The sequence below is a fragment of the Dreissena polymorpha genome, chromosome 14 (assembly GCF_020536995.1).
Source record: "Dreissena polymorpha isolate Duluth1 chromosome 14, UMN_Dpol_1.0, whole genome shotgun sequence".
NCBI classification, from domain to species: Eukaryota; Metazoa; Mollusca; class Bivalvia; order Myida; family Dreissenidae; genus Dreissena; species Dreissena polymorpha.
The window spans coordinates 16,789,730-16,802,804 of NC_068368.1; the positions used below are offsets into that span (position 1 = coordinate 16,789,730).

Sequence of the window (13,075 nt, forward strand, 5' to 3'; positions counted from 1 at the left end):
TTAAAGTGCACAATATACAACCTGAAAGAGGCCCAGGATACTTTAAAATTAATAACAGCATCTTATTAGATACACAATATCAAACACAAATAAAACAGGAAATATTAAATACAGTTCAAAATAATAAAGATGCAAACCCAAACACCTTATGGGAAGTAATAAAAGGAAATATACGTAACACAACAATTAGATACACATCATTTAAACAAAAAGAAACACGCAAACTTGAAACTGAAAAAATCAAAACCATTGAAACACTTGAAAAACAATTGCATCAAACAAACACAAATGATACCACCGACATTGAAAATGAAATAACATTAAACAAACAAATATTAGATGGAATCTATCATACACATCTCAATGGAATAATACTAAGAGCGCGTGCACAGCATGTTGAACACAATGAAAAAAAACAACAAAATATTTCGCAAACATTGAAAAACGTAGAAGTGAACAAAAAACTGTACACAAATTAGTAGTCAATGGCAAAGATATAACAAACAGAACTCAAATACTAGAAGAACAACGTTTATTTTTCGAAACCCTCTATAAACGAAAAAATGTTGAAAATAACACCCTTTTTAAAAATACACATCACGCTTTAAACCAGGAGGAAAAAGAACTGTGCGACGGATTGCTTAATGAATATGAATGTGGATTAGCTCTAAAAGAAATGCAAAATAACAAAAGCCCAGGATCTGATGGAATCACAATCGAATTCTATAAAACATTCTGGAATGATATAAAAACACATCTAATTAATTCACTTAACTATTCATTTAACAATGAAAACTTAACTACGCTACAAAAACAAGGTATTATATCACTTATTCCAAAACCTGGAAAAAACTTAGAATCCTTATCAAACTGGCGCCCGATTAGTTTACTAAACAATGATTATAAAATTGCAACTAAAAGTATAGCAAACAGAATAAAAAAAATATTACCATCAATCATTTCAAAATCTCAATCTGGTTTCATAAAAGGACGTTACATTGGTGAAAACGTTCGTCTTATCCAAGAATGCATAAACTATTTCAACAATTCAAATAATCCTGGTCTAATATTCTTTGCAGACTTTGAAAAGGCATTCGATTCGCTTGATCATTCATTTATGTTCTCTTGCTTAGAAAATATGAACTTTGGTGAAAGCCTCATTCAATGGGTCAAACTATTCAATACCGATATTAACAGTATAATCATTAACAATGGCTTCTTTTCAAACAGTTTTAACATCGAACGAGGGGTTCGACAAGGATGTCCACTCTCATCATCGCTATTTATTATTTGCATCGAGTATCTATCACATCACATCCAATCAAATAAACACATAAAAGGCATATCACTAGAACCTGACGAAGAAATCAAACAATCCCTATTTGCTGACGATGCAACTTATTTTTTAAATAACAATTACGATTCTTTCCATAACCTAATAGAGTCGCTAACCCTTTACGGAATGACATCGGGTCTTAAACTAAACAAAAGTAAATGTACTGTGTTACGAGTAGGTAAATTAAAACAAAGTAATGTTCAATATAAAAAAGAAATGAAATTTGATTGGACATCCGATGAAGCCACAACGTTAGGAATTACATTCACAAATAATGAAAAGGATACAGTTCTTAAAAACGTACTACCTATATTACAGAATTTTAAAAACTGCTTAAAATCATGGCATCATCGTAAACTTACACTAATCGGAAAAAACACAGTATTGAAAACGTTTGCACTTCCTAAATTAATATATGTATCAACAGTTCTCCCAAATCCACCAAATGATGTTATTAACGATATAAAATCAGCAATATTTAATTTCATATGGGACGGTAAGCCTGATAAAATAAAAAGAACTCAGTTAATTCAACCTGTAGAAAATGGAGGTATCCAATTAACGAACATTGACTCATTCTTGAATGCAGTCAAATGCAGCTGGGTTAAACGATACCTAGATAATACCAATACGAGTAAATTGAAATTATTCTACCAGAAAATCCTAAAAAAATATGGTGACTCCTTACTCTTTGAATGTAACATCAGCAATACTATCTTACATGAAATTGCAAACGAAAACATATTTCTGTCTGATGTTCTATCAGCGTGGAGTGATGTCACTCATAACTTAGAAACCCAAACCAGCATTTAAACAATTTTATGGAACAATAAAGACATAACTTCAAACAATAAGACGTTTTTCTATAAAGACTGGTTTGAACGAAGCATTAAATATGTCGACCAATTATATGACTACAGAATTAAGGATTTCTACTCTTTTGATAATATATGCTACATATACGGAATACCTTCAAATAATTTTCTGAAGTACTACACACTAATCAAAAGCATACCCATACATATTAAATCTGAGATCAATACAAATAATACACCATGTACTCAAACAACATTTGTAGAAAACATACTTGGAAGAAAAAACAAAACAAATAAAATATTCTACACACTACAAATTAAAAACCCTACAGAAAACTCCAAAATCCAAAATAAATGGCAAGTCCTTTTTGGAGAAAATGAGCTTAATTGGAAACACATATTTACCATGCCATATAAAGCAACTATTTAAAGCACACTGAGAAATTTTCAATATAAATACATCCATAGAATTAGAGCTACAAATAAATATCTCTTTAAATGCAAATTATCTAACTCAAATCTGTGTGACTTCTTCAGTGAAAACATTGAAACTATAGAACATCTTTTTTGGAGTGCAAACACATCCAGACTATTTGGAATCAATTAATATCCTTTCTTGAACAACATCAACTAAACGTTAAACTATCTTTCTTAAATGTAAGTTTCGGAATTAACTCATTGAAATCAATAGACTGTAATAATATTGTGAATTTTATGGTTATATTGATGAAACATTTTATCTTAAACATGAAGTACAAAAAACAAGTACCAAATTTTAATTGAATTAATGACTCGGATGTTTGCATCTCGAATACACCCTTTTATAACACTTACTGATTGATGTTATCTATTACAGTAGTTGAGAATATACCATAATTGATTAACACGTCTGTAACTACCAATTAAAGGTTAAGTGCGACAATCGTTATAATTGTAGACAACATCGACTTATTTTTGCACTCGAGTGCGCACAATTTATGACACATATTGTTTGATGTTAACAATAACACTAATTGATGTGTCATTAAACGATGAAATAATAGAACAATTGCCATGTATTGCCACGTCATTTTTATATTAAATATTTTCTCACAATCCTGAATGAACATGAATTACTTATTGATTTAGACATGATCCGTATGGTCCGCAAATGTTCAAATTTAAACAAGTATGTCGTCATAAATGTCATTATGTACAGCCACTTTAAAATTAAAACAAGTATGTTGTCATTAATGGCATTACAGCAACTTTAATACTTTAAGTTATTTATTGATATAATATCGAGAAAGCGGAACACGAAATGAATATTAATTCAGACATGTTCCGTATGGTCCGTAAATCTGTGCCGTATAGTCCGCTTATCTGGGCCGTATAATCCGCTAAACTGGGCGGTATAGTCCGCTAAACTGGGCAGTACATAGTCTTTGCCGTATGATCTACAAATGTTCAAATTTATACAAGTATGTCGTCACAAATGTTATTACAACAACTTTTAATATTTTATTAACTTGATTGATACATTATTGAAGGAAGTGGGACATGAAATGAATATTAATGCAGACATGGTCATTTATGTTATTGCATCAACTTAAATATTTTATTATATGCATTTATTAATACAATATTGATGGAGTGGTAAACGAAAATAATATTAATTATGGCATGTTCCGTATGTCCGCAAATGTTCAAATTAAAAAAAAAGATTGTTGTCATGAATGTCTTTACATCAACTTCAATATTTTATTAAATGTATTTATACAATATTGAAGAAGTGGAACACGAAAATAATATTAATTATGGCATGTTCCGTATGGCCCGCAAATGTTCAAATTTAAACAAGAATGATGTCATAAATTTCATTACATCAACTTTAATATTTTATTAACTGTATTAATACAATATTGAAGGAGTGGAACACGAAATGAATAATATATTAATTCTGACTTGTTTCGTATGATCCGCAAATGTTCAAAATTTATACACGTATGTAGTCATTAATGTCATCAACTTTTATATATTATTAAATGTAATAATACAATACTAGGAAGTGGAACACGAAATAAATATTAATTCAGACATGTAAGGTTTGGTCCGCAAATCTGGGCCGTATAGTCCGCAAATCGGGGCCGTATGTTCCGCTTATCTGGGCCGTATCATCCGCTAATCTGGGTAATATGGTCTGAGCCGTTTGGTCCATGGTCCATATTGTCTCTAATTCAATCTTACACCTGAACACGAACTTTATAAGTAAATAAGTTTTTACCTAGACACCGACATATTTTTCGCGAAAGACGATGAAAATCAATGTTGGAGAAAATGTTTTGCAGGAAGATCCATATTGTCACGTTTTGCGTCAAGAGTATCGAGGATCTCGCTGTGACATGTGTTTTGATTCGTAAGTAAACATTTGCTGGCTTCTCTGTATTACTTAGAATTAAACATTAGACTGTTCAATTTAGGGTTGTCGGATCTTTCTGCCCCAGGCTCTTTCGGCCCCGTTTTTTCTCAGGCTCATTCGGCCCCAATTTCAGGCTTATTCGGCGGGTCGTGCTAAAAGGCGGATGAAAGAGCGGATGATATAGCGTATATAGTAAAGAGCGGATGATATAGACAAAGAAGGATTATCGGAAAGAGCGGATGATATGAACAAAGAAGGAAACAGCGGATGATATAGCGTATATAGTAAAGAGCGGATGATATATACAAAGAAGGGATTTGCGTATATATAAATAATTATTAAATAATAATAAATTAATTAATTAATAATAATAATTAATTAATAATAATTAATTATATAAATAATTATTAAATCTGCGGACATTATGAATCAGCGGATTATATATACAAATAAGGAAAAGAGCGGATTTGCAGATATATAAATAATTATTAAATAATTATTAATTAATTAATTAATAATAATAAATAATTAATACTAATTAATTATATAAATAAATATTTGAAAGTAAATATTAAGTTATTTAAGTTTAAATATAAAGCACAATAGTATTTTTAGGCGACTGAATATATATGTATTTAGTAAATAATAACTTCGTTAGATATTGACTTAATTTTTTTATCAAAAAGCAGAATACTATTCAATTTCTCTCTAAATATACATGAGGTAGTTTGCCAACAAAATGAATATGTTGCCCAGCTCTTGCCACGTGGAGGCCACCTCTTGTAAGAGCCAAATTTTGAAAAAAAATAGGATGAAATCGTCACTTATATAAACAATAAATTTAATTTTGAAGCTGTTTGTAATGAAATAAACCTGCATATGAGCTTGTCTGTCAATGAGTATGTTATTCTCAATTCCAAATTTGATAATTATAATAGAAAGTAATTATATATTTAAAAAAAACAGGCAGGAAAGTGTAATTAAATATATGGTACATAATATAAATACATATAATAAAAAATGAGTCATACATTGCTATTTATCCCGTATTATGTTTTTATATAATAGAAGTTATTACATGTTGCCAAAAATTAGATAATTATAATAGAAAGTAATTATATATTAAAAAAAACAGGACATACACCGGTATTTTGGCCGGAAAGTGTAATTAAATATATGGTACATAATATAAATACATATAATAAAAAAGTGAGTCATACATTGCTATTTATCCCGTATTATGTTTTTATATAATAGAAGTTATTACATGATGCAAAAATTAGATAATTATAATAGAAAGTAATTACATATTTAATAAAATAAAACAGGACATACACCGGTATTTTGGCCGGAAAGTGTAATTATATATATATGGTACATAATATAAATACATATAATAAAAATAATAAAAATACTTTATAATAAAAAAGTGTAATTAAATATATGTTACACAATATAAATACATAACATATAATACAAAAAATATGAGTCATACATTGCTATTTATCCCGTATTATGTTTTTATATAATTGAAATTATTAAATTTTGCAATTTGGGCAAACAAATTGCACATCAACATTAGAAATGTCCTATGGTGCATGAACACATTGCTTGTGAAACCAGTTTGAGCATTTGTCGCATTGAACTTGATCTCCTACACATGATGGTAAATTACAAATACAATATAAATCAATTGTTATTGACTTGGATTTAGTTTTGCGTCGAACACTGATAGTTTTACTGGTTGTTGGAAATTCAATCATAAGTTCGGAATCTAAACAAGACAAAAGATGTTCTCTTAACTTTAAGGAATTAAATATCAAATCAAAACAAGGTTTTTTCCTAAAACACAAAGATGTTGCGTGCGCTATTGCATAAAGCCCACAATCGACGGAATTATCTTGTTTTTGCACTGACGGAACTATGATATTAATTTTGTCTTCGCCTTCACCATAAATTTGCGCCAATTGTATTTTCAGACCATCAGGAATGATCTTATCATCGGGTCTTGTATTGCCTAAACTGTCAAGTAAATAAATTTTATTTTTGTGTTCGAAAGATGTTACCCAATGATCGTTGTGGGTGTGATGGATCTGACACGACAGGTTTTTATTAATTGGTTTTAAGGGAATATGCGTTTCCCATTTTTTTGTTGTCTTGTCAAATTGTGGGACCTTCTCGGGTAATTGAAGGCCGCCAATATCATTACCGAATTGATTTCTTAAAAGCTTATTGACTGCCTCCATATGCTGAGAATGTAGTTTTTCGTTGTTTGTAATGTCATTTTTGTCATTTACGTTTAATTTGAGGTTTTCGTTCCACCATAAAATGATTTTAGGTGGAATGCTTTCGAGACGGTCGCTGATATCAATACATGTGTTAATCGATTCTATCTGTGTAAGAGGTTTTTCTTGAACTGGTAAAAATTGTTTATCATCATTTGCTAGTTTAACATCATTTTCAATGCATTCATTTATTTCGTGTATAATTGACAGGTCCGGTATTTTATTAAATTTACATGGGTCTTCTGTAGGGGATAACTCACGTTTTCTTTTATTTCCACTTCCAAATATTATCTTCAGCAGGTCACCACACCTTCTGGTAATGTCAGTAGGTCAACATTATAAATACTGAGGACCTCTGGATTGGGTCAGGTTGAGTTTTTATTAAATAATATATGAGCCTTGTTCTGAGAAATCTGGGCTTAATGCATGTTCTTAAAGTGCCGTCCCAGATTAGCCTGAGCAGTCTGCACAGGATAATCAGGGACGACACTTTCCACCTAAACTTGATTTTCGGTAAGAAGGGACTTCCTTGAAACAAAAAATACAATAAAAGCGAAAAGTGTCGTCCCTGATGAGCCTGTGCAGACTGCACAGGCTAATCTGGGACGACACTTTACGCACATGCATTATGCCCAGTTTTCTCAGAACGTGGCTCATATAATTGAAGATATGTAAATCATACCCTTTTTTGGGTATCCATTTGAGCAGTTATATGAGTTTTTTCTTTTATCGTTCTGTATAAATATACACACATTCATTAATGAAACTATATCGCATCAATATCCTGTATTTTTCATAAAAAATGTATAGTTAATGTAATACTTCTAAAATCTTGATATTGTCAGTTTTATCATTTAGAAATCATTTTAATGTAACATGTCAATGTTTAGAAGTATGCGTAAAAGCACTATCTGTGCATTGTGTTTGTAAAAGATTTATATGTGATTTTGATATTTTCAATTTTGTCATAACAAAAAATCAATTGAAGGCCAGATCCGGAAAAAGTTTAGTTTTTTTTTTTACAATTACAACTTCCATTTTCGGATAGTACAAGTTCTGATATTCTTCTTTGGAACATGAGACACAAACCTGGTACAGTCGTTTGTTTTCATCAGAGTGATACACTTCAAAACACAGTTCCTTTAGATTCTTTTTGGTGGAAATTTCTGGATTGTTCCGGAATTTGTAGCCTACAAATACCATTGAGAACATCTGAAGGTTGGAATCTTTATTAACTGTAAATCTATACAATGAAATGTCCAAAGTTCAGTACAAACCTATCAAGTCATTGATCACTAATAATTTTCAAAAATGTAAACCATTTGTAATTAAATATAAAACAAGATGTGTTTGTGAAACACAATGTCCCCCTATATGACGTTTGACCTTGTAGGATGACCTTGACCTTGACCCTTCACCACTCAAAATGTGCAGCTCCTTGAGATACACACGCATTTCAAATATAAAATTGCTAGCTTCAATATTGCAGAAGTGACATTACATGCGCAATTTTGACCCATATATTTGACCTCTGACCTTGAAGGATGACCTTGACCTTTCACCACTCAAAATGTGCAGCTCCATGAGATACACATGCATGCAAAATATCAAGTTGATATCTTCAATATTGCAAAAGTATTCATAAAATAAGCGATTTGGACCACATAGATTGACCTCTGACCTTGATGGATGACCTTGACCTTTCACCACTCAAAATGTGTTGCCCAGCAGCCGACGATGTGCACCGGACATGGAGTGGAACTGCCACTGACTGATTATGGTCAACCAATCAAAAGACCCCGCCAGCTCGCGAAGACGGCAGTTGACTTCCGCCGCAACGGCATTCCATTCCTCAAGGAATATGGATTCCGATTCAATTCGCCTAGGTGTCTGTTCGTGAAACAGATCGCGCCCTCGTGGTAGTATCTCAGATACGAGAATACACGACTGTGGGGACAAGGAATGAAATCTGAAGCAGAGATCCTTGACTTCTTCTGCGATGTGAGCTGCAGAGCTTCGTCCTATGTCGTTAGCACCAACAACGAGGGCAATGGTCTTGATCTGTGGACAATACGAATAATGCTGATGATATATACTAAGAAGGGATTTGCGGTTGATATGAACAAAGAAGGAAACCGCGGATGATATGTACAAAGAAGGCATTTGCGGATGATATATACAAAGAAGGAAACTGCGGACAATATGAATAATTAATAAATATGCGGATGATATATACAAAGAAGGGATTTGCGGATAATATATACAAAGAAGGAAACTGCGGACAATATAATTATTAATATACAAATGATATATACAATGATGATATATACAAAAAACGAAACTGTGGATGATATATAGTCTGCTTATTTTAGTATAAGTGTACATAGTAAAACACACCAATGGCGGCTGAGCGCAAAATTTAGCGCTCGGCCGCCAAAATAATCTGTAAAGAGCGGATGATATATACAAAGAAGGATTATCGGAAAGAGCGGATGATATGAACATAGAAGGAAAGAGCGGATGATATGTACAAAGAAGGAAACTGTGGATGTTATGTACAAAGAAGGCATTTGCGGATAATATATACAAAGAAGGAAACTGCGGACAATATGAATAATTAATAAATATGCGGATAATATGTACAAAGAACGAAATTGCCAAAATAATCTGTAAAGAGCGGATAATATAGACAAAGAAGGATTATCGGAAAGAGCGGATGATATGAACATAGAAGGAAAGAGCGGATGATATAGCGTATATAGTAAAGAGCGGATGATATATACAAAGAAGGAAACTGCGGACAATATGAATAATTAATAAATATGCGGATAATATGTACAAAGAACGAAATTGCCAAAATAATCTGTAAAGAGCGGATAATATAGACAAAGAAGGATTATCGGAAAGAGCGGATGATATGAACAATGAAGGAAAGAGCGGATGATATAGCGTATATAGTAAAGAGCGGATGATATATACAAAGAAGGATTATCGGAAAGAGCGGATGATATGAACATAGAAGGAAAGAGCGGATGATATGTACGAAGAAGGAAACTGCGGATGTTATGTACAAAGAAGGCATTTGCGGATATATAAATAATTATTAAATAATAATAAATTAATTAATTAATAATAATAATAATACATACAAAGAAGGAAACTGCGGAAAATATAATTATTAATATACAAATGATATATACAATGATGATATATACAAAAAACGAAACTGTGAATGATATATAGTCTGCTTATCTTAGTATAAGTGTACATAGTAAAACACACCAATGGCGGCTGAGCGCAAAATTTAGCGCTCGGCCGCCAAAATAATCTGTAAAGAGCGGATGATATATACAAAGAAGGATTATCGGAAAGAGCGGATGATATGAACATAGAAGGAAAGAGCGGATGATATGTACAAAGAAGGAAACTGCGGATGTTATGTACAAAGAAGGCATTTGCGGATAATATATACAAAGAAGGAAACTGCGGACAATATGAATAATTAAAAAAATGAAAAATTATTACTATAGAAATGAACTTACCGATTTCTGGCACAATTGCTTGTAAAATTCCAGGTGACCGCGCATGAAATCTTTCACTTTAAATCCAGGGTATGGGAACACTGGGCACAAAGTGCTCGACTTAAGATACTTAGTCTGTGAATGTCCAACTATCATGGCCATAATGACACTATTTCTGCACACACACACACACACAAAAAACACACGCTTTAATAATAAATATTTATTACAAAAAAACACTGTGTAATGCTCAGTATACTATAGATATGCTGTAAAGGTTTGTAAAAAAGCTCGATGATTTTGAAATATATATACGCAGTCGACATTTACTCTATCCTTACAGCTGGTAAAAGGTGTGACACGAGGCTTTGATCATATACGTGTAAATGTAAATTAAAGGTACAATTGACTGACGATAGTTACAGTTTGTTAAAGGTGTGACCTGTGGCTTTGATCATATACTTGTTAATGGAACTTAAACGGTACAACTTACTGACAATCTTTACAGTTTGTTTAAGGTGTGACATGCGGCTTTAATCATAAAATTGTTAATGAAAATTAAAGGTAAAACTGACAATTTTTAATTCATGAAATTAACATATTCATATTTGCTGCACATAATACATACTGCGTTTATGTATTTTTACTTGCATGTGCAATTAGTGAAGATGTCATTAGAAAATATTTCCTTCGAAATTTGTTAAGTTTAATGTTTACGTTATCTCAATCATATATTGGTAAAAACCGTTATGCTACGCTTTAATGATCTGGGTGACTTGTTATCAAGATTATTATCAGCTTATCAACAATTAGTTTAAAATAACATGCCAATTTCTTGTGTACTAGAAGCAATCGATAATCGATAATGCGCTAAATAGCTTCAATAAGGACACTAAGGGTGCGTATTAATGATAACAATAGGGAGTCTTACCAGTTGTTGTTTACTTGTTTTCAGAAAAAAGACAATAACGGTGCAGATATATTTTTTTTTTTTTTTTTCCTTCCTTCATAAATGACTCTTATCACACAATGATTTCATCTATACTTCGGAAAACATAAAATTAACCCAAGGCACATATATATATATATATATTATGTTGCTTTTGTGGATAAAAAAGTAATTCATTTCATAAATCTAACATTACTGATGAGTTTATTATCAATAAAGTAATGAATGCTATTAAAATTGGATGTGCAATAAAACTTGGTTTTACAAACAAATAATAATCTTATCATCCTTTTTCATTGCATCATAGCCAAACATATTTTAAATACTAATTCGTGTTAGCCAGTCACACCATTCAGTGTTCTATGGTATATTGCCGTCTTTGTTTATTATGTCCGCAGTTTCCTTATTTGTTCATATCATTTGTATATATCATCCGCTGTTTCCTTCTTTGTTCATATCATCCGCTCTTTACGATAATCCTTCTTTGTCTATATTATCCGCTCTTTTCAGATTTTTTGGCATTTTCGTTCTTTGTATATATTATCCGCAGATTTATTAATTATTTTAAGTTTAAAGAAATTCTTAATTATTTTTTTTAGATAAAGTGGCGTTTATACATTTTCATATTCTAATAATAATATTGTGTCTATTTAAGTTGTAATTTGTTCGAGTTGTGCCATAAAAATGTTATTCATAAACTCTATTTATTTTAATATAATAATGTTTTTCTTTTCATAAACTCTATTCATTTTAATATAATAATGTTTTTCTTTTCCTTATTTGTATATATTATCCGCTGATTCATAATGTCCACAGATTTAATAATTATTTATATATCAGCCAATCCCTTCTTTGTATATATCATCCGCAGATTCCTTCTTTGTATATATCATCCGCTGTTTCCTTCTTTGTTCATATCATCCGCTCTTTCCGATAATCCTTCTTTGTCTATATTATCCGCTCTTTTCAGATTTTTTGGCAATTTCGTTCTTTGTATATATTATCCGCAGATTTATTAATTATTTTAAGTTTAAAGAAATTCTTAATTATTTTTTTTATATAAAGTGGCGTTTATACATTTTCATATTCTAATAATAATATTGTGTCTATTTAAGTTGTAATTTGTTCAAGTTGTGCCATAAAAATGTTATTCATAAACTCTATTTATTTTAATATAATAATGTTTTTCTTTTCATAAACTCTATTCATTTTAATATAATAATGTTTTTCTTTTCCTTATTTGTATATATTATCCGCTGATTCATAATGTCCGCAGATTTAATAATTATTTATATATCAGCAAATCCCTTCTTTGTATATATCATCCGCAGATTCCTTCTTTGTATATATCATCTGCTGTTTCCTTCTATGTTCATATCATCCGCTCTTTCCGATAATCCTTCTTTGTCTATATCATCCGCTCTTTACTATATACCCTATATCATCCGCTGTTTCCTTCTTTGTTCATATCATCCGCTCTTTCCGATAATCCTTCTTTGTCTATATCATCCGCTCTTTACTATATACGCTATATCATCCGCTCTTTCATCCGCCTTTTAGTACATGCCTTATTCGGCCCAAGTATCAGGCCAGTGGTGTGATTTTTCCTGTTTTCAGCTGATTTCCTCCCTTTCAATGATGAACTTATTTTACAAATAGTTCTAAACTTTGCTTGATCTCTATAGAAACGAAGAGTTTAGTGGCACAGGCAGCAGTATCATAAATTTGCCCCTCCCCCCCGGACCCTACCCCCCCCCCCCCCCCCCCCAGC

General features: G+C 31.5%; 1 protein-coding gene across 5 annotated transcripts in view; it reads left to right on the top strand.

Moving 5' to 3' along the window:
- The first annotated feature begins 4,406 nt into the window (after window positions 1–4,406).
- Window positions 4,407–13,075, top strand: part of LOC127858630 (histone-lysine N-methyltransferase SMYD3-like) — an 82,728-nt gene continuing 74,059 nt past the window's right edge. For 4 of the 5 annotated variants that reach the window (XR_008038993.1, XR_008038991.1, XR_008038992.1 and 1 more), the window contains exon 1: window positions 4,414–4,546. Coding sequence is in view for 1 of the 5 variants with exons in the window: in XM_052395844.1 (XP_052251804.1) it covers window positions 4,446–4,546 (101 nt within the window). In the remaining 4 variants the exon portion in view is untranslated. Of the gene's footprint in view, window positions 4,547–13,075 lie in introns of all 5 variants that reach the window. The other variant, XR_008038994.1, reaches the window with a different exon arrangement.